This window comes from Telmatherina bonti, assembly GCF_933228915.1.
Source record: "Telmatherina bonti genome assembly, chromosome: 18".
NCBI classification, from domain to species: domain Eukaryota; kingdom Metazoa; phylum Chordata; class Actinopteri; order Atheriniformes; family Telmatherinidae; genus Telmatherina; species Telmatherina bonti.
Genome location: NC_136616.1, coordinates 31,874,737 through 31,896,606, shown reverse-complemented (window position 1 = coordinate 31,896,606; position 21,870 = coordinate 31,874,737). Strand labels below are relative to the sequence as shown.

Genomic DNA, 21,870 nt, shown 5'->3' with positions numbered 1-21,870 from the left:
TTGGGTCCTCACCTCCACCATACCCTGACACATTGTGTTATTTTAGTTTGCTTAGATTTGTTTCCTATAGGCACAAAGCAATTCCTGTCTTTTAAATCAGGCTGTGTAGATATACATTTGTTTGTGAAAGCACTACAAATGGCAAATCTAAAGAATATGAAATTGTATCATACCTTATGAGTCCTAAAAAGGAAAATAAAGTCAAATTTAAAAGAAATCCACAAGGCTATAAAACAATATCACAAGAATGTAGCCCGTTTTGAAACAGATTTTATGTGGACTTTAAACTTTTGAGTTTTTGCAGTTTAAGGGGCGTTGTGTCCTCACCTGTGAAATACGTTAAAGATTTATTAATATTTACATTCTGAAATGTTTTTTATCTGCGTTACTTCTCCTGTCTGGTCTTTAAACTGTTTTGCACATGTAACCGGCACATAGAAGGGGAGTCTAATGTCCCTTCAGAGTTGCTGTAGTCAAGGAGCTGTGCATTTCTGGGTTGGCAAAGGCTGTTTGTAACATGGGTGTGAAAATCTACACAGGGTGGAAGAGGCTGATGTACAGAGAAAACCAGCAGCTGGGCTTGAAGTCCTATTGGGAGACGCCAAACCTTCCGGCTACTGCCGTTTTGTTCAGTTCATTTTATTATGTTTTCCATATTGTTTTTATTCTTTTTTTTATCAACTGATCATTCATTTTTATCTTGTTTTTCCCTTCAGGATCTTTATGCTGCCTGACCAGTAAATGTACAGGGACCCTCACGGTGGCAGCAGCTGTCAGGGCCGAGCTTGGGTTGGAGTAGGTGGTCACCCTGTCCTGAAAGATTTTTATTGAGTGCTTAAACGTGCATATCTCTTTTTGTTTAAAATTATCTTTATTTATATAATTTATGTTGTTTTTTTTTTGTTTTTTTTGTTGTGCCCATCCTTGACCACATGTGATCATAAATCTGAACCTGAAGGTCGGTTACACACAGACAAATGACAGGTTTGCACTGTAGTCTGGTCTGTTTAACAACCTGACAGAAGCGGTCGGGTTAGCCATCCATCCATCCATAGACATATCCATCTATCTGTACTCTAAGTAAACCTTTTGGGCTGAGCCTGACAGGGCCCCACGGACAAAGGCCCAGTCACCAGATGCTCGCTCTCGTACCCCACCCCCAGGCCTGGCTCCAGAGGGGGGTGGGTGACCCTACCAGACAACATAGCTGCGAGGATCTTCGGGACACACAAACCCCTACACCATGATAAGGTGACGGCTCAGGGAGGGAAAATACACCAAGTAGATAACTTTCATTTTTAAGTTTAATTTACTTTGTTATTTTTAATGTCCAGCGATGAGGCTTGAAGTTCATAAAAGTGTCTCCATGGCACTTTGAATTTGACAAATGTGGATTTGATTTAGAACTTTCTGTGTTTGTTTTTTGTCATTTCTGTGCTATAAAGCGATTAATCTATAGATCAATTTATAGATCTACATATAAGTATCACCCATGTTTATGTCCCATATTAACATGACAAACTGACAGCAAGTCATTAAGGGAGTACCAACACTTATTTTGTTCCACTTAAAGCACTGATTAAATGCAATAATTAAGCTTCTTTAAATCAATCAACTCAAACTTTGATGAATTTCAAATTTCTTCTGAAGCTCTTAACTCCAAAATGGTTTTTACTGAAAGCCAAACAATGAGGAATAACATTCACACTGACGGCATCAAAGATGATAAAACTGAAACCTGGCAACCTGCCACTGAAGTTAAAGTTAAGAAATTCCATCCATCCATCTTCTGCCGCTTATCTGGGGTCGGGTCGCGGGGGCAGCAGCCTAAGCAGGGAAGCCCAGACTTCCCTCTCCCCAGCCACATTTACCAACTCTGCGGGGGGGATCCCGAGGCGTTCCCAGGCCAGCCGAGAGATATAATCCCTCCAGCGTGTCCTGGGTCTTCCCCGGGGTCTCCCCCCAGAAGGACGTGCCTGGAACACCTCACCAGGGAGGTCCAGGAGGCATCCTGACCAGATGCCCGAGCCACCTCAACTGGTTCCCCTCGATGCAGAGGAGCAGCGGCTCTACTCTGTTCTCCTCCCGGATGACCGAGCTCCTCACACTATCTCTAAGGGAGAGCCCGGCCACCCTGCGGAGGAAACTCGTTTCAGCCGCCTGTATACGAGATCTGGTTCTTTCGGTCACGACCCACAGCTCATGACCATAGGTGAGGGTAGGAACGTAGATCAACTGGTAAATCGAGAGCTTTGCCTTCTGGCTCAGCTCCTTCTTCACCACGACAGACCGGCACAGAGCCCGCATTACTGCAGACGCCGCACTGATCCGTCTGTCGATCTCGCGCTCCATCCTTCCCTCACTCGTGAACAAGACCCCGAGATATTTAAACTCCTCCACTTGAGGCAGGACCTGACTCCCGACCCGGAGAGGGCAATCCACCCTATTCCAGCTGAGGACCATGGTCTCAGATTTGGAGGTGCTGATTCTCATCCCAGCCGCTTCACACTCGGCCACGAATCGCTCAAGTGAGAGCTGGAGATCACGACCAGATGAAGCCAACAGGACCATGTCATCTGCAAAAAGTTGAGACCCAATCTCATCCCCACCAAGCGGGATACCCTCAACACTTTGCTAAACAAAGAAAAAGAAGAGCCAGAGTACCTTGCTGAACCAGAGCAAGACGGGAACACTAGATCAGCATAAACCCCATTTGTAACCTGCTCAACACAGAAGTGTCCAACTGGAATGATTCAACAGTTTATTATGAAGCTGAGCACAAGACTAAACTATGGATGCATGAATAGATGCATGCAATAAAAGCAGAACCCAGTTCACAAGAAGAAAGAAATAAAAACTCACAGCACATCTGGTGAAAGACACAAGATATTTCTTACAACCACAGAATTACAAGACATTCATGCACAGTCTGCTGTTGAGCACTGCTCATGCTGCCTCTCTGTCATCTTGGTGAGTTTCAGGTCAGCTCTGGATGCAGCCAAGCAGAGCAGTTTTATCCTGATGTGCTGATCAACAGCTGTCAACATCTGTGAGCTTACATCCAGGTAGCAGAGAGGAGAGAGCATGATTAGCTCAGTCCAGGTCCTTAAAGTACTGCTATTTAGTCCCACATGATAATAAATGTCTCTGGGAGGACGACAGCGACACCTCTCCTCCACCAGGAGTTGGAGACTTACAGCAATGAGTGTGGAGAAAGAAACGGTCAGATTCTGTGGTAAATATGGACAAAACAAAGACTTTTCTTCACATTTCTTAACAAATTAATGATTAATGAGTCGAAGCAGATGAGAATATGAACTGTTATGTAATTCATTTTCATCAAGTATAAACACAGAATTTTATCCTAATTAAACTGTTTTAGATCCTCACCAACTGCGGAAGAAGGAAGTAAAACTAGTGGCTACACTTAACAGTCCGCCCCTGAAATACCACAGAGACGTTTCCACAAAGATTAAATAGGAAGCAGAAGTGTGTGAAACGGCTGCAGACATACATGTAAGTTACGTTTTGTTTCTTTTCAAGTCAGATAAAAAATACACTTGCTTGTTAGTATGAAATGCCATCTGCAGAGTGTTTCTGTTCATCTTGTCGTTGTGCAGGAAACTAAACATTTGCTATTTCTTTTTTCTATCAAAATGTAGCCGAGCATTTAAGAGGAAATACAAGAACTGTAAATAATCTGATGTCACACCAACTCTGATGACACTAAAAAATACTTATATGTTTGAGATTTTGGTTAAATGTGCTTCACGAGCTACATTTTACCCACAAATCTTGAATAAAGAAGAAACCAGGGTTTGGCCCTTTTTTGGGCCTCTTGTTAGAATTAATGATCAATATTCAGGCTGTCCACTAGATGGCAGTAAAGATTTTAAAATTCAGCTGAAAGGAGCCAAACGAGACTTATTATCATGACTTATTTTTTTTTATTTAACTAATAATAATTATGAAGCCATGAGACCCAGAACAAAACTGTAAGAGCAGAAATCTGCATTTAAAGTGAGGACGGTCGATTTAATAGTTCATGCAATAAAACTTAAAATCTGTTTTCATTTTTTTTATATATTCAGTTTTACATTTACAACAATATAAATACATGGATTTTAATGACCCTTTCCTGATAGGCTTTATTTATATAAATAATATAAAACTAAAGTTGCATGAATCATGAAGTCTGTAAGAAGAATAAAAACTAACTAGAAATAAAAAAGGCTCCAATTTAAAACAATTCAAGACAACAAAAAAAGCAAGACATCACTCCTTAAAAAAAAACCTACAAAGACAAAAACATCATGTGAAAGGAACCTACATGTTTAATCATCAGCTTCAGGGAGTGATGGAAAATACCAGAGTAGCTGTAAACAAAATCCCAAACACAAAACCATCCGACTTTATCAAATAAAAACTAATCGACTTTAAGAACTGGGTTGACTTAAAAACAAACCAAACTATGAAAAGAGATAGAAACTAATCACACAAAATTCTGAATTTGTTTAAAAAAAAAAAAAAAACAAAAAAAAAAAAAACTGGCTGCGTGCGTTTTTTTTTTTTTTTTTTTTTTTTTTTTTTTTAAAATTATTATTATAATTACTTATTTTTTAATAGCACCTTTAAGATAAGAGTCAACGAGAAAATAAAACAAACATCTCAGGGACTTTCCAGGTGTAAAAAGAGAAGTAAAAAAAAAAAAAGAAAAACCGTGGGCAGCTGCCAGGTGTCACGTTTCTCCAGCAGATGTAGACACTAGTCTGGAAAAAATATGCTTGAAGCGTCCAAAGGATCTTTGAAAGGTTGAAGGAACGAAGTTCATCTTATAGTGAAAGTAAGTAAACAAAGTCTTAAAGAATAAATCGTCTGTGCACTTTTGGACTCTCACAGCAGGAAATAACAGCTGAATGTGGTGCAGGAGGTTTGTTTACACGGAACCAAGCAGACATTTTGACGGAACTACGCAGCTTAAATAGTGAACAGCAGTAATGTACAGACTTTAAATGCGATTTCTAAAAGCGATCCGAGCATTTTTTTTTTACTTCAGTAACACGGTAACCATGGTAACGTGTAACAAACGTTCTATTTATCGCACCTTATCACGATCAGCGACATATTTCTCCAACTGTAAACAGAAGCAAATAGACGTGAATCACAAAGAAATGAGCATTGAAGGGAATTAAAGATCAAATTGAAAGATTTTCGGTTCACATCTTTTACATTTTCCAGTCCAAACTCTGGCTAAAACTGCTTATCACTCGTCATATTCACGTTAAACGAATGAAGTTTACAGCAGATGATCTATTAGATTATCTGTCCCCGCCTGGTTGAAAGTTGCTGCAGTAAAACCAGGAAGGGAAATCTTTTGTCCTGTAGATTTGATCATTAGATGTATTTTGTATAAGAAGGACGTAACCTACAGAGAGGATTAAGGACTTTGATGCGTTGCAGACACGAGAAAATATGCTGTTGAAAAAGGGAAAAAAAGATCAATGCAATAAAAGAGAAATGATCAGGAACAATGTCACGCGCACGTGGTGTTTGTTTTCATTGTTTGCAGCGAGCAGATAGGTCTAGAATGGGATTTTATGATCTAAAGTATGAAGCAGGCAAGATATAGCAAAGGAAAACAAGACAACAGAAACCTGCATACTACCCACAGGACGCATCTCATCGACTGGATTTTCTCTGTTTGGCTCTACTGATGTGGTCTGCGGCTGTAGATAGAGTACGTACATAAACACAAGTAATTCATCTGATTTTGAAATGAAATTATAACATAGATATTATGTATAAAGAAGCAAAGAGCTGTCATCCAAATAAAAAGGGATATCACTTTAAAACTATCACCTTACAGGCGATGTTGCGAAATAATTAATCACCTGATTTGCATAATAAAAGTGGTTCATCGTGTAATGTCGTGGAGAGGAATGGTGGGAAAGACCAAATGGATAAAATATGATTAAAAACCTAATGTTAGTGATTTTTTTTATGTGTAGTTTGATTTTTAATCAAGAATCTGCCACATGTTATTGTGCTTCTAACTTTTGTCAAATGTTTTTGTTCACACTCTTCCTGACGAGACTTTATCTAATGAGACTCGACAGATCAGCTTGTAGGAGCTTTGTGTGTTTCATTTTCAGTCTGGTCAGAGAGCAGATCTGATCATGTCCAGCTTTTCCATGCAGCTGAGAGGTGGGACTGCAGCTGCGTGAAGAGCCTCTTCTGACTGCTTTTGGATGCCGGAGGGGCATTGTAAATAAAGAAAATATTCCTGCTTTCACATCACTTTCCACAAGTCTCCAATAACAGCAGAAAAAGTCACATGATTTGCTATTAGTCGGTAAGTTGACAACACTGCAAGCGGAACGAATGCAGGAAGCGTAGCATACCTCAAAATAAAAGCATTGTCGGTTCAGAACTTGTCTGGTTTATCTCTTGAGTCCTCCAGCTCCACCACCTCAACATATAAAGTACTTAATCACATTTGGTCAATTAGTTGTCACCACAAAACACATGTTTATTGTTTCTAAATTAAAATATACGTTTGTTGTTTTATCATGTTATAACTTGATATAATCCCATCTTTTATTTGGGTGACAGCTTTACTTCCAATGGTGATTTTAAAACATTTTCTTTTTAGTTTATAGTCATTTGAGGATTATTATTGAACAGATCCCAAAACAGTAAATTAAATAACGTGTCCAAACTTGCATTTCATATTCTGTGTATTTTTGGCACATCCTCTCACTTTTTATCACCCAAAGTTGAACCAGAAATACCTCCAACATGTAAACACGTGCTGATGAACTGTGGGAAGAAGAATGTGATACAAAGAGTCAGCTGCAGAGGGCGATAATGTAAAATATTTACCATAAAGAACCACAAGGTACTGCAGAGGTAGGAGAGGATTTGTCATGTTTAACACTTTTATATCTGTCCAGTAAGAGAACAAATCAGCAGACATTATTCAGAACAAGTGAAAAGAGCCTCTAGGTCAATAAATGTGATGAAATCATTGTTTCCACTGCAGCTTTAATAATGGCTGAGAGGAGGAAGAGAAAGCAAGCAGACTCTTCCAGCTCTTCATCTTCAGGATCTCTTGATCCGCCCAGCTTCATCCCTGATCTGCCTCACAGGTAATGTTTCACCAGCCAGGTAGTCTCAGCTACACCTGCTTTTAAATCTAATCATTTGTATATTAGAGCATAGTTTTTAACACACTCACTATATTATATATTATATATATTTATATATATGTGCAGCAGGTTGCTACAGATGCTTTATCAGACGATGGTTGCCAGTGTGCTTCTGTAAACTGGGAGATCAGCATCCAGCTGGTTGTGGGGCTGCAGCTGGACTCTGTGGAAACTGTCACACAGCAGAGTGTTTATGAAGGATTATCAAGTTTTAATTTAGGAACATTTTTTAAAAAAAACTATTGATGTTATCTATATTTATTTAGTGTGTGAATGTTTTTATGGTGTGCATGAGCAGCCGGTGTCAGAAATGTCCTCTAAATGAAAACCAAGATAAAGTTTATCTTGGTTTTCATGCCTGCATCAGTGCATCACTGTCTTCTAACAGTTAAGACTTGTGTCTTAATTTGTAAAATCTGATTTGTACGTTGTATTTTTCATGGCTATATCAGCGTATCACTGTCTTCTAACAGTTCCCAGAAGGATGGATCAGAGTCTGGAAGTCCCAGATGTGAATCTCTGAAGAGTGACGGATCCATGATGGAGCCAATGACCTTTAGAAAGTCACCACGGTAATTCTACATTTTGTTTGCTGTTAATCAAAATATCTTTTATGAACTCATTACATCTGCAGAAAATATTTTATTTTGTAGTTTGCAGTTAGAGGAAGCTGAAGGTTCACTTCCTCTAACTGCAAACAGTCTGTAATGACTGATTACTCAGAGCATCAATCAAACTTTACTTATGAAGTATTTTTCCAACATAAAATATGCGACTCAAAGCGCTTTACAGGTTAAAATCCAACAAAGGAAACACAGACACTTCATGTAAAAGCCACTTCCAACATGCAGACATCTCCCTGTTGCTCCATCAACAAGTTTCCCAAGTTCAGATAATCAGAAAACACATTACTATAAATCTTCAGGAGAAAGTTTCTCCATGTTCTGAAACAATTCAGTTCAGCTTTATGTGTATAATGACCTCTTCACAACAATGTCATCTCAGGGCATTTCACACACACACACATCAGTTCAAGACAAATAACCACAACCTGAAGCAGTGATGGATGCAAAGCTGATTAGAGATTGAAAAAAGATGTGTGGAGATGATCATGGCAGCTCCATTTATAATCTCACAATGTGATGTAATTTGTTTTTACATGCGGTTGGATTTAATATAAAGACCTGTGCTGATATTTTAAATTTGTCTTAATTTGTTAAATTTTATTTTTACGTTGCATTTTTCATGGCTATATCAGTGTTTCACTGTCTTCTAACAGTTCCCAGAAGGATGGATCAGAGTCTGGAAGTCCCAGATGTGAATCTCTGAAGAGTGACGGATCCATGATGGAGCCAATGACCTTTAGAAAGTCACCACGGTAATTCTACATTTTGTTTGCTGTTCATCAAAATATCTTTTATGAACTCATTACTTCTGCAGAAAATATATTATTTTGTAGTTTGCAGTAAGAAAAAGTGAACCTTCAGCTTCCAGGAACCGAGTCTATAATGACTCATTACCCAGAGCATCAATCAAACTTTACTTTTGAAGTATTTTTCAAACATAAAATATGCGACTCAAAGCGCTTTACAGGTTAAAATCAGATGGAAATCAAACACGCAGACACATCATGTAAAAGCCACTTCCAACGTGCAGACGGACCAGTTGTGGAAACGCCATCAGAAGAGCCGTCTGCACCGCGGAGGCGCATCCGTCAGACAAGGTTGAGATTGTTAGTTTACTTTCTGCAGGAATCCCCAGACTGAATGTGCATCATCATCATCATCATCATCATCTCCTCCCTGTTGCTCCATCAACAAGTTTCCTAAGTTCAGATAATCAGAAAACACATTACTATAAATCCTCAGGAGAAAGTTTCTCCATGTTCTGAAACAATTCAGTTCAGCTTTATGTGTATAATGACCTCTTCACAACAATGTCATCTCAGGGCATTTCACACACACACATCAGTTCAAGACAAATAACCACAAACTGAAGCAGTGATGGATGCAAAGCTGATTTGAGAAACAAAAGATGTGTGGAGATGATCATGGCAGCTCCATTTATAATCTCACAATGTGATGTAATTTGTTTTTACATGCGGTTGGAATTAATATAAAGACCTGTGCAGATATTTTAAATTTATGTCTTAATTTGTTAAATCTTATATGTTTTCTTTTTTTATGCTTATCAGTGTTTCACTGTCTTCTAACAGTTTCCAGAAGGATGGATCAGAGTCTGAAAGTCCCAGATATGAATCTCTGAAGAGTGACGGATCCATGATGGAGCCAATGACCTTTAGAAAGTCACCACAGTAATTCTACATTTTGTTCCCTGCAAATCAAAATATCCTCCATGAGCGAACTAAATCTGCAGATGTGTAAATGTAAACATGCGTTTAAAGAACTCTGTTTGTAGTTTACAGCCTAGAGGAACTGAAGCTGGAGTTTCCACCACCGAGTCTACGATGAGTGATGTTCCAGAGTCTGTTACCATGGTCACTGAAAAGACCAAAAGGTGAATATAATGTTTTATTATGTGTGATGTCAAATGATAAGATATTCCTGAAGAGATTTATTCTGCTATCATCCAACAAATATGCATCCTAATGATCTGACCAGTCAGTGTATGGAAAATAGCCTGTAAGAAAATATTTTACCCGACAAGACCCTGGAGTTTGAGGGAACAGACAATTTTTTTTTTTTTTACAAATTACAGTCTAATACGGTGTCATTCAGCTCTTCTGTCTAGACTCTGACTTGGCCCCTTAAGGTGTGCTGACAGTTTGGTTTTTTGTTTCCATTAAATCACTGTCAACCTGCTATTGAGACGTGTCCCCGCACCATGATACTGCCACCACCATGTGTTACTGCAGGAGTGGTAAAGGCAGGTCATTTTTTATTAGGAATGACAAAATCATTGTGTGAATACAATATTCTAATGCATTAAGTAAGGAATAATGCCCGACGAGGTGTCCATTATCAGAAATTATTGGACGACGCGGGGGCATGAACCATCCTCCGATTGTGTCAGACGGTTCACGCCCCTGCGTCATCCATTAATGGAAACCTCAGAGGGCATTATTCGACTTATACCATGGTCACTCACAAATAATATAAGATCAATTACTAATGTTGTTTTTGCTGTTAAAATAATGTTTTTCACAAGAAAGGGCAAAGCGGACTATTTACTGTCTTTTGTTGTGGCGTTTCCAAGGTAACCGGCTTTGAGAGCACCTGCAGCGCGTTTGGGAGCAGATACTATTACAACAAATACCCGATGATGCGCCCACGTTGAGGCGTATCATCGGGTATGCGGATGCGCCTCAGTCTGCACACTGCAGCTGGGGGTAATTGTGGGGAGCTCAGTGTGTATGAACGTGAGTGTGCGTACTGTCAGGTCATCGAGTCTGAAAGATAAAAGAGTGTTGAACGGAAGTGGCGTCCCCCTCCTCTGAACGGATTCCAGTGAAAATATGATTATTTTCTGCCTAAAACGCACATTTCTTCACAATATGAAGGAAATCGGGGAGGATGTTTATCATGTTTATGTGATTTCTGACGTTCGTCCAGATATTCTTTCTGCCCATTTGTCACCAACATTTCTGTTGCCACGGTTACCAACTGCTTTTTGAGCCAGCGCACTGATTTAGAGCTATTTAGCTATTTGTCGGAACTTTTTTAAACTGGTGTCCAATATCACTTTTTAACGGATACCCTGCAACCAATCAGAATTGAGTATTCACCCGGACCACAGTATAATAGATTAACAACGAGAAGCAATCATACCGACTCCAGGCCAGTGTCATTTACCCTGCGTTAAACCCAAAATTCACTTTGCCTTGTTGTCGACTGGAAGAGGACCGAGATCCGTGCTTGTAGGCAAACCGAGTCCACTTTTGTCTGAATCAGGTTATATTTGCACTTTCACAATTACCCAAACAAAGCGGACTTTCTGTGTAAACAGACTGGGATTCAAATAAAAAGATCTGGTGTGCATTTGTTCGAAATGGAAGTGTGTTCTCTGCCTTAGTTTGTATTACCAGGAACCTTAAAGACACTACAGAACTTCTGCCATTTTCCCCATCACGTATCGACGGCTAATTCTGCATCCATCCTGCATCCTACCTGACCTGTTAGCTCTCTCCAGCCAGCACAAGACAATCTTACGATTACTCTTATTTTCTCCTAATTTTCTTGTGTTTCTTTGTGGAATCAACATTGTGTGTTCAAAACAGCTAGTTCCTTATTTTACCAAATAGCAAAACTCTGCTGCAATGTCACATCGCTTCCTGGATGTAAAAGTTGGATAGTGTTGGTTTCTTAGCCTCAGGAGGCTTCTGGGCAGCAGCGGCTCCAAAAATACACATAATAGACGTTACTTAGTAATCGAACAAGTCCGGGAAGCGGAGTTTTAAGATCAGAAAGTTACGTATTTTGTCTTTAATGCAAAACTTTGCAAAAACCCAGTTATATCACTTTAAGATCAAATTAATAAAGCAGATTCACACACTTAACACAAATGTTATTGTTTCCCATCACTCAGCCACCCGACAAGCTGTTCAGCTTGTAAAGAGTTTGTGAGAGATACTGTCCAGCTCACCTGTGGACATTCGATATGCCAGAATTGTGTAGACCAGTACCAGTCCTCTTCACCACCAGGCTGCCCAACCTGTGGAAAGAAACCCAAAAAGGAACCTGGTAAGTTGTTTTAATATATTTTTAACATGAAAATATTATAAAATGTGATGTTTCATGAAGAATGAACAAATATATATTTCCCCCCTTTGATTAATAAAGAATTTTAAATGGAACTGTATTGTATTTAATTAAATGATTGGATTGTATGAGACAAATATTAAATAAAGAGGACATAAGATAAAGCCAATAAAAGGGAAATTAAATAAAAACTATAAAATCAGGATAAAATAGGATAGGGTTAAGGATAAGACCTATTTTCTCAAATAAAATTAGTCTTACTCTAGTGCTAAAAAAAACTTTACATTGCACTTTACGTTACAGTATTTATTAGGCCACAGCTTAAAACCTTCATTAGAACAGTAACATGGCTGCTGTGCAAAATGTGCAGATTATCCAACCCTTTATAACACAACAGTGTAACAAGTCGATACCTATAAACAAAAGTAAAGGTAAAAATGAAACATTCAGTTTTACTTTTGAAGCATTTAATGATTATTCCTTGAAGACATGTTTACATGGGAGCAGATTGGATCGTTGTCCCATTCAGCAGCAGTTTATTCTGAACCATTTTAGCTACGCCGCACCTGGAAGAACTTTGTGTTTTCCTCAACATTTACAGTCTTTTCATTTGCTTTTTACAGATTATGATAATCTTTTGATAGGAAAGAAGAGTCATAAAGAGGCAATGCAGGAGAAATTCATGTTGACATCTGAAGGTAATGGAGACCAAAACTGTTTGCTGAGAAGCATCTACACAACTCTCTTCACCATCACAGCAGAGAGTGAGGAGGTATCTGAAGAACATGAGTTCAGACACCTTAAAAGTGGGTTAGAAAAACAGTTATCTTTCAACACGTCAGTAAACCTCAATGACATCTTTAAACCATCAGCCAACCAAAAGAAACCCCCCAGAACGGTCTTGACGAAGGGCATTGCCGGCATCGGAAAATCCTTCTCTGTACAGAAGTTCATTCTTGACTGGGCTGAAGAAAAAGCAAACCAGGAAGTTGACTTTGTTTTCTGCTTTGCTTTCCGAGAGCTGAATTTGATTTCAGCTGAGAAAAACCTGCATGAGCTCCTGACTGAGTTCCACCCTGCTGTCCAACACCTGAGAGATCCAGAAGATTACACCAACACCAAGATCATAGTGATCTTAGACGGTCTGGATGAAAGCAGGCTTCAGCTAGACTTTAAGAACTTTAAGACAGTAACGTCTCTCAGGGAGGTAACATCTGTGGGTAATCTCCTCGTAAATCTCATTCGGGGTAACCTTCTTCCTGATGCAAATCTCTGGCTAACTTCCCGTCCAGTAGCAGCCAATCAGATCCCTGCAGAGTATGTCCACATGGTGACAGAGATAAGAGGGTTCAGTGAGTCACAAAAGGTGGAATACTTCAAGAAGAGATTTAATGATGACGTGAATCTTTCTGAGAGAATCATGTCACATATTCAGTCTTCACAGAGTCTTGACATCATGTGCCAGATCCCGATCTTCTGCTGGATTTCGGCCATCTTGTTTAGGGAGGTTTTTGGAGGAGAAGAAGAAACTGAGATTCCTCAAACTCTGACAGAGATGATGGCTCATTTCCTGTTTGCCCAGACAAAGCGCAGAAGCAGAAAATATGACAAAAAGATCGAGAAAGACAAAGAGAAACTGTTGAAGAAACACAGAGAGTTTCTTCTGAAACTTGGCAAGCTTGCGTTTGTCCAACTTCTGGAAAATAATCTCATCTTTTATGAGAAAGACCTGGAACGCTGTGGGATCAATATTGAGGAAGCGTCAATTCACTCTGGATTTTTCAGCACAATTCTGAGGGAAGAGAAAGTTTTCTACCAGAAAAGAGTCTTTTTCTTTGTACATCTGACTGTTCAGGAGTTCTTCGCAGCGCTTCACATTTATGAATGTTTCAGAACCAAGAACAACAAAGAGCTCAGCAGTTTCCTCCATCTCAAAGATGAAGAGCATGATTTACTCGATCTTCTTAAGATGACCATCAACAAAGTGTTGGAGAAGAAGAACAGCCACTTGGACTTTTTTCTGCAATTCCTCCTCGGCCTGATGGTTGAACCCAACCAGAGAGTCCTTAAGGGGCTACTGACTCCACTGGACCCAAAGCAAGATGTAGACAAGAAAATCTTGACTTACCTCAGATCCATCCGAAGGAAGACCGTGTCCCCAGACAGCTGCATCAACCTTTTCCAGTCCATGGTGGAGATGAGGGATCACAAGGTCAAAGATGAGATTCAGGAATATCTGAAACTAAAAGATCGTTCAAAAACAGAGTTGACTCCCCTTCATTGCTCCGCGCTGGCCTACATGCTGCAGATCTCAAAGGATCAGCTAGAAGAGCTGGACCTGAAGAGCTACAACACATCAGATGAAGGCAGGAGGAGGCTGATACCAGCTGTAAGGTGCAGCAAGAAAGCTGTGTGAGTAACTATTATTTAATCAGACAACATTATTCTATCATTTATTCAACTCCACACTAAAGTGCAGATATTCCTAATAATCATTCATTTTCTATGCTGCTTAGTTCAACTCAGGGTCACAAGAAAGCTTTAGCATATAGCAAATAGCAGGCTGGAGTCTATCGCAGACAATCCTATCTGGATTTCCATTGAAAGGATTGTGACACTTGAGAAAACTCCTTCATATTAGTGAAAGCTTATGTAAAGTGGAAAATTTGGAGACATCTACACATGAACGATTTTTGACATCACAGAATACAAACATTTTCCAAAAAGTTGAGACATGTAAAAAAAACATGATTAAATGATTTCCAAGTTTCACTAATCCATATTCTGTTCCAAATAGAACATAAATATCACGCCAGATGTTGAAAATATACATTTCGATGGAAAATATCTAATTTTGAATGTGATGGCAGCAACACATCCCTAAAAAGTTGGAACATGCTTGGTGATGATGTGCTACATAAGTAGCCACGACTACCTGAGTGCAGACTGACAGACGTGGCAGCCAGTCCAAGCCAACAATCTTCCCAACACCACCAAACATTCATACACCAGCGATGCAACACTGGGGACAAGGAGGGTTAGGTGTCTTGTCCAAGGACACCCTGACATATTGGCTGGGGAGCAGAATTTGAACCACCAACCTCCAGGTCAGACAACTTGCTCTACCACCATTGTTGTCTCAAGATCCCACAAACAATACCATCAAAAGATTCAGAGAATCAGGGCATTTATGTGCTCATGGGACAAAGCCAAAGGTCAAGACTGGGTGCTGCATCAAAAAGGTTTTCTACTGGAAATCACTGCTTGCAATGAGGAAAACCTGAACACAGTTCATCCTGAAATCCACAAATGCAGGTTGAAGCCCATCCATATGTGAACAGGATGCAGAAACACTTCTTTCTTATCTGGACCAAAGCTCATTAAAAATGGTCTTTGACAAAGTGAAAAACTGTTCTGTGGTCAGATGATCAAAATTTGAGAAAACCATGGACACCATGTCCTGCAGACTGAGGAGGAGATGGACTAAAGATAGGTGCTATGGGGTGCATTGTCTATGCTGTAAGCAGCTTCCACATCTGTAAAGGCCTAATCAGTGCCAAAAAGTACATGGAAGGTTAAAAGTCCATTTATTCTCCTGTATGTTCGTAAATTGGGACGTCCACTTCAAACATCGGCATAGGTTGCCACCCTCATACTTCCAGGCATTTTTAACATAGCCATTGTTGTAAAGTCAGTTCATTAACTAGTGGACAGTGCTGAGTTCAGAGTCCACTTCCACATTTCAACACAGCCTTGGTTCATCCATTGGACCCTCCGAAAACACCTTCTTCTCTGATTTGCTCCTTTTACTGTTTGCATGTCAGCTATACAACTCAACACTGCCCCTCTGGCATCTGGTAGTATTGCTGTATTTTCCGTCTGAGGTCACAGATAACTACGCCCCTTAAAAATGGACTAAATAAAGCTGGCGGAGGAGAAAGAGAAAAAGCGTCAGCCTTGCTTGTGAGCCAGTGAAGAGGGAAGGCCTTGCAAAATTCAGCAAGACATTACTTAACCACATACTCTATCCATCATGACAACGTGGCTTCACAGGAGAATAATCTGGCCGCTGAACTGGCATGCTGAGTCCAGTCCAGATTTTTACCAACAGGACACATTTGGAGCATCATAAGACCAACCATCCAATAGTCCAGGACGATTGAGCAGCTACAATCCTCCATCAGACCAAAATGGAGAAACATTCCTCCAGCAACTGGTCTCTTTACTTCCCAGATGTTTACAGGCAGTGGGAAGGGATGCTATTGAAACATCACCCCAAAACTACCTTTTAGAGATGTGTTACTGAAGTAAGGTGATCATATGCGGCACTACAATATAGAACAAAGGTCTACAACTCTGTCCGCAATCCAGTAGGTTTTCCATGTATCCTTTTTCCAACACAGCTGATTCAAATTATTGATTGATTGATCCATTTGATGTGATTCAAGTGTGTTGAAGCAGAAATGGGAAACCAGCTGGATTGCGGACCTCATAGGAGTGAGTTGGAGACCTCTGATTGAGATGATGGTAGAAAAAAAAACAAAAAAAAAAACATGCATGAACAATACCAGATTGTAATCCCATATTCTGACTCAGGTTAAAGGACTGCAAAGTAACTCAAGAGTGGATTCATCACCTGGTCTTTGGGCTCAAGTTTCCTTCCTCACATCTACGAGATCTGGACCTGAGTAACAACGACCTGAAAGATTCAGGAGTGAAGCTTCTGTGTGATGGCCTGTCAAATCAGTGCTGCAGACTCCAGATCCTGAGGTATCTACAGCTCGTTGGACAACTATCACACAACACCAGCAAACTCATGAACAACCTCATTTTCCCCCTCTTCGGAAGCGCTGCAGAGAAACTTCCAGAAGCCAAACTCTGAAAATCAAACTCTCTTTTCTCAGGTTGTCTGGCTGTATGGTGACACAGGAAGGCTGTGCTCATCTGGTCTCAGCTCTAAGGTCCAATCCTTCCCATCTGTATGAGCTGGATCTGAGCTACAACCATCCAGGGCAGTCAGGAGTAAACATGCTTTCTAAGCTCAAAGAGGATCCACTTTACAATCTCAGCAAGCTCCAGTAATCTAAATTTTATCACTGTATGATTCATTGTATGATCTTCCGTACAGTAGTCCACCTGTGTTCTGAAAGTCTTCATTTCAGAGTGACTGGTGAGGAGTTAAACATCTTGGGTGGATGAAAGGCAACATTCAGTTTTCACCTTATTCACTGTTTGTCTTCATATTTCATCATTGTGAATATAAAATAGATTTGTACTGATGATTTGTCTCACACTCCTCTACAGTTTCGAGAAGGGTGGAGATCATCGAATGAAACCAGGATTCAAAAAATGTATGTCTGTCCATAAATCCGGAAGTTATTTAGTGTAATTTAACAAAAATATCATACTGCTCTTTACCTTACATTTACCTTACATCAACGTAACTATGTAACCTTTTGCATCACGTTCTAGTGAAAACAAAATCCTTCATAACCCCGTTGTACACAATCTGATAGTTATCTGATACACCAGGAGTCAGAAGACTGCTGCAAAAAAGAGACATAACAGTCATAAATGGTAAAATATAACAAATTCTATTCTGTTCCATGCTTCAGTCATTTAGCAGACGGTGTTCTTCAAAGCAACTTACAAATGAGAGTGAGGGCAACACAAGCAAGAAATCAATACAATATTAAGTGCTAGTCAGTTGGCTGGGAGTCCAGTTGGACAAGAGTGTTTCCTTTTAGTGCTAAAACGCATGCATTCATTCATTTTCTGTTCCATCCATCCATCCATCTTCTGCCTCTTATCCAGGGTCGGGTCGCGGGGGCAACAGCCTAAGCAAGGAAGCCCAGACTTCCCTCACAACCAGATAAAGCCAACAGGATCATGTTATCTGCAAAAAGCAGGGACCCAATCCTGAGACCACCAAGCCATATTCCCTCAACATCTCAGAAATTCTGTCCATATAATTTATGAACACAATCAGTGATAAAGGGCAGCCTTGGCGGACTCCAACCCTCACCGGAAACAAATCTGACTTACTACCGGCAATGCGGACCAAGCTCTGACACCTGTTGTACAGGGATAAGACAGCTTGTACTAGGTAGTCCGGTACCCCATACTCCTGGAGTGTCTCCCAGGAGGAAGGCGAACGCCTTCTCAAAGTCCACAAAGCACATGGAGACTGGTTGGGCAAACTTCCATGCCCCCTCCAGGACCCCCAAGTGGGTATAGAGCTGGTCCACTGTTCCGCCTCAGGACGGAAACCACACTGCTCCTCCTCAATCCGAGATTTAACTATCCGGCGGACCCTCCTCTCCAGGACCAGGATCTCATCCACCCCCGGGGCCTTGCCGCCAAGGAGCTTTTTGACCACCTCAGCGACTTCAGCCCCAAAGATAGGAGAGTCCACCCGAGTCCCCCAGCTCTGCTTCCTCATCGGAAGAGGTGGTCTTCGAAGTATTCCCTCCACTGACTTACAGTGTCCTGAGTTTAGGTCAGCAGCTCCTCATCTCCACTGTACATAGGATTCACGGAGCACTGCTTCCCCTTCCTGAGCCGCCGGATGGTGGACCAGAATTTTTGCCTTGGTGACAGCCGAAGCCGCATGCCGCTTAACCTGTGGGTACCCATCAGCTGCTTCCAGAGTCCCACAGGCCAAGAAGGCCCAATAGGACTCCTTCATCTTGATGGCATCCCTTACTGCTGGTGCCCACCAACGAGTCCTGGGATTACCGCCACGACAGGCACCAACAACCTTACGGCCACAGCTCCAGCTGGCCGCCTCAGCAATAGAGGCACGGAACACAGCCCATTCGGACTCAATTCCCCCTGCCTCACTCAGGACATGTTTGAAGCTCTGCTGAAGGTGGGACTTGAAGCTCGCTCTGACACTGGACTCAGCCAGACGTTCCCAGCAGACCCTCACAACACGTTTTGGCCTGCCAGATCTGACCAGCTTCCTCCTCCACCATCTGAGCCAACTCGCCACCAGGTGGTGATCAGTTGACAGCTCCGCCCCCCTCTTCACCCGAGTGTCCAAGGTATGTGGCCGCAGGTCCGACGATACGACTACAAAATCGATCATCGAACTGCGGCCCAGGGAATCCTGATGCCAGGTGTACATATGGACACTTATGCTGGAACATGATGTTCGTTATGGACAATCCATGACGAGTACAGAAGTCCAATAACAAAACAACATTTTGGTGAATTTTCTGTTCTGCTTAGTCCAATTCAGGGTTGCAGGAAAGCTGGAGGCCATTCCAGCAGTTAGCAGGCGAGAGGCAGGGAACACCTTGGAAAAGTCATCTGTTCATCGCAGCATACAAATATTTTAGTTTATTTACATTCTCTTAAAGGGCTAAATGTAGACTTAAACTTTATAAAAGTCATATTTTTATCTGAGTCCTGACTTATTTTAAAGTTACTTTGTGTCTAAAGTGGTAGGATCATTATTAAGATCAAAACACAAAGTTATGTCATGGAGATGTTGCAGCCTGCAGGTGAAGGCCTTTCATATGTCATACTTGGAATTTAAGTAAGGATTGTTCCTCGGTCTGCTGCACCGAATCTGGGTGTCATGGTGGATGTCCAGTTGAGCTTTAAGCTCCATGTTGCCTCAGTTGCCCATATCTGCCGATTTGCTCTTTACAACATCAAGAGAATCAGACCATAACTGACAGAGCATACAACTCAGCTTTTGGTTCAGGCTCTGGTAATTTCATGCATCAATTACTGAAATTACTGAAACTGTCAGAAAGTAGGAGAACCAAGTCAAGTTCTTTGTAACAAATATTATGGTATTTACTCTTTATACTTTGACATAGGTAATATTGTGGTGGGTGGGGGTGGAGCCTGTAGCACTACACATCAGTACCGACATCCAACTGGACTCCAGCAGTCCACTAGCACCTTCCTAAGATGTCCTCTACCGTTTGATTCCGTGCTTGTGTTGTTCCTAATCTCCTTTGTAAGTCACTTTGGATAAAAGCGTCTGCTAAATGACTGTAGAACAGAATAGAATTAAACAATGAGGAGCCATGCATTAGACGGTTATAATGCACTTCGTGAAGGAACACAACGATGCGCAGCCGAGTGGTGTTCTCGACCAGGGATCCCCAATCCTGGTCCTTGAGGACCGGTGTCCTGCAGGTTTTCCAAGTGTTCCTTCTGAAACACACCTGACTCAGACTTAGACAAGCTTTGCACGTGTCTGCTAAATACACACTGGTTTGAATCAGGTGTGTTGCAGCAGGGACACTTGGAAAACCTGCAGGACACCGGTTCTCGGGGACCAGGATTGGGGATCCCTGCTCTAGACTCCACGTCAAGCATTATTTTATAACATAAAACATTTCAGTAAATATTTTATAACAAATTTATATTTCAAATTTAAATTTATATTTATAAGTATAGGAACTAATTTATTTTGGCCTTGATGTACTTTTTATGCCAAACAACCACTGTCAAGCTACAGCACGTTTCTCTCATTCACCCATTAATAAACAGCTTATCTGAAACAGCTGATTAACGTCTTGCTATGGTGACACCCCGTAACGGAGGGATATCAACAGTGATTTAACTCGCCAAACTATGTGTGCGTTTATACGAAAATAATGCATGCCAGTTGTCATTAAAATTCTCACTGACCATAGTATAAAAGATGGTAAAGTTCAGAATAATTTACCCAAATAACATCAAGTGTTTTCTTACCTCAGATGCCTGCAAGGTAACTTTGGACCCCAACACTGCACACAAGAAGCTGCTTCTCTCGGACGGGAACAGAAAGGTCACCTGGGTGGAAGACGAGCAGCCATATCCTCATCATGTGGAAAGATTTGATCACTTCCTGCAGGTGCTGTGTGAACAGGGTCTTAATGAGAGATGCTACTTCGAGGTGGAGCAGGAGGAACCCTTCAGCGTCGGGCTAACATACAAAAGCATGCTCAGAAAGGGGGAGACCGATGACAGCAAGCTGGGTCGCAATGACAAGTCTTGGTGTCTGAGTTGCTCTGAGGATGGCTGTTATGTTCTTAACGGCAAGAAGAAGATCTGCGTTAAATCTTTATGGTCACGCTGCCGTCGTATAGGGGTGTATTTGGACTGGGATGTTGGTCTTCTGTCCTTCTACAAAGTTTCTTCTGACAGTCGCACCCGGCTTCACACCTTTACAGAAAAGTTCAGCGAGCCTCTCTATCCTGCTGCTGAACTTCACCCTCGTACATCGGCTGTGTTCTGTCAGCTGACGTAACCAGCTTCTCCGAGTTCATTCCAGCAGATAAACATGTAGATTTACATGGAGATCGTCACTTGTGTTCCTCTCAGAAAAGATACTGCATCTGAGGCAGAAAAGCAAGCAGCATGTAGTTTTCACGCAGCAGCGATAACTGCATAAAAAGCAAAAGTATCGTGTTTGTGAGGCTTCAGACGCGAGCAGCTTAAACAGACATCTAGACTGGATTTGCTATGTGGCGTGTACAATATAATTAGAGCTTTATTTACTTGCCTGAAAGCTCAAACATGTTGCTTTATTCATCAATTTAGGTTTAAAAGAAGATGGAGAAATTTTCCATCTTCTAGTTCCAGGTCGAAGCAGAGGAGTCTGGTTTGTCTCTGATGTGGAGACAGACGTGGTTTACTGGAAACTGATGTGATGGCAGGAGTTTTATGGAACTGTAGGATTTATTTGCATGTCAGAAGAGTGTTTGTAGTAAGTTGATTTTATGTCTCTTGCTTTGTAAATAAAAAAGTGACTGCAGGATGAGAAAGAAGAAGAACAATATGATCATTTTTGTTTCAGCATCAAACAATGTGATTATTTTGGTGAATAAAGTGTATAGAGTCCTGGAATTTGAATATTCTCGTTTTGTTTATCTGCTCATTATTTTATACATGACATCATGTGACAGCGTTGAGCCACTGAAGATGGTAATGAAAGT

The 21,870-nt window shown here is 41.0% G+C and overlaps 1 protein-coding gene across 8 annotated transcripts; it reads left to right on the top strand.

Annotated features, from left to right (window-relative positions):
* The first annotated feature begins 4,723 nt into the window (after nucleotides 1-4,723).
* On the top strand, nucleotides 4,724-21,799 carry LOC306769494 (protein NLRC3-like). Of its 8 annotated transcripts, none has more exons than XM_079258114.1 (13): nucleotides 4,732-4,843; nucleotides 6,777-6,898; nucleotides 7,043-7,148; nucleotides 7,682-7,780; nucleotides 8,488-8,586; nucleotides 9,424-9,522; nucleotides 9,627-9,725; nucleotides 11,754-11,908; nucleotides 12,550-14,338; nucleotides 16,523-16,696; nucleotides 16,831-17,004; nucleotides 17,231-17,277; nucleotides 20,650-21,799. In XM_079258114.1, exons 3-13 carry the CDS (start codon nucleotides 7,051-7,053, stop codon nucleotides 21,180-21,182), a joined length of 3,366 nt encoding a protein of 1,121 aa, XP_079114240.1. In that variant the 5' UTR covers nucleotides 4,732-4,843; nucleotides 6,777-6,898; nucleotides 7,043-7,050; the 3' UTR covers nucleotides 21,183-21,799. The 8 variants fall into 8 exon arrangements, 7 of the variants coding, with proteins under 7 accessions (XP_079114237.1, XP_079114243.1, XP_079114240.1 ...); XM_079258112.1 differs by having other exon boundaries at nucleotides 6,777-6,909; XM_079258115.1 differs by lacking the exon at nucleotides 6,777-6,898 and adding an exon at nucleotides 6,153-6,352.
* Nucleotides 21,800-21,870: the final 71 nt, after the last annotated feature.

What these genes read in the sequence shown, in the direction of transcription:
- LOC306769494 (XM_079258111.1), top strand. Translation starts at nt 7,051, where the DNA reads ATGGCTGAGAGGAGGAAGAGAAAGCAAGCAGACTCTTCCAGCTCTTCA. An exon ending in GAAACCCAAAAAGGAACCTG is followed by an intron (nt 11,909 to 12,549) that starts GTAAGTTGTTTT and finishes TGCTTTTTACAG; the next exon opens with ATTATGATAATCTTTTGATA. An exon ending in GAAACCAGGATTCAAAAAAT is followed by an intron (nt 17,278 to 20,649) that starts GTATGTCTGTCC and finishes TTCTTACCTCAG; the next exon opens with ATGCCTGCAAGGTAACTTTG.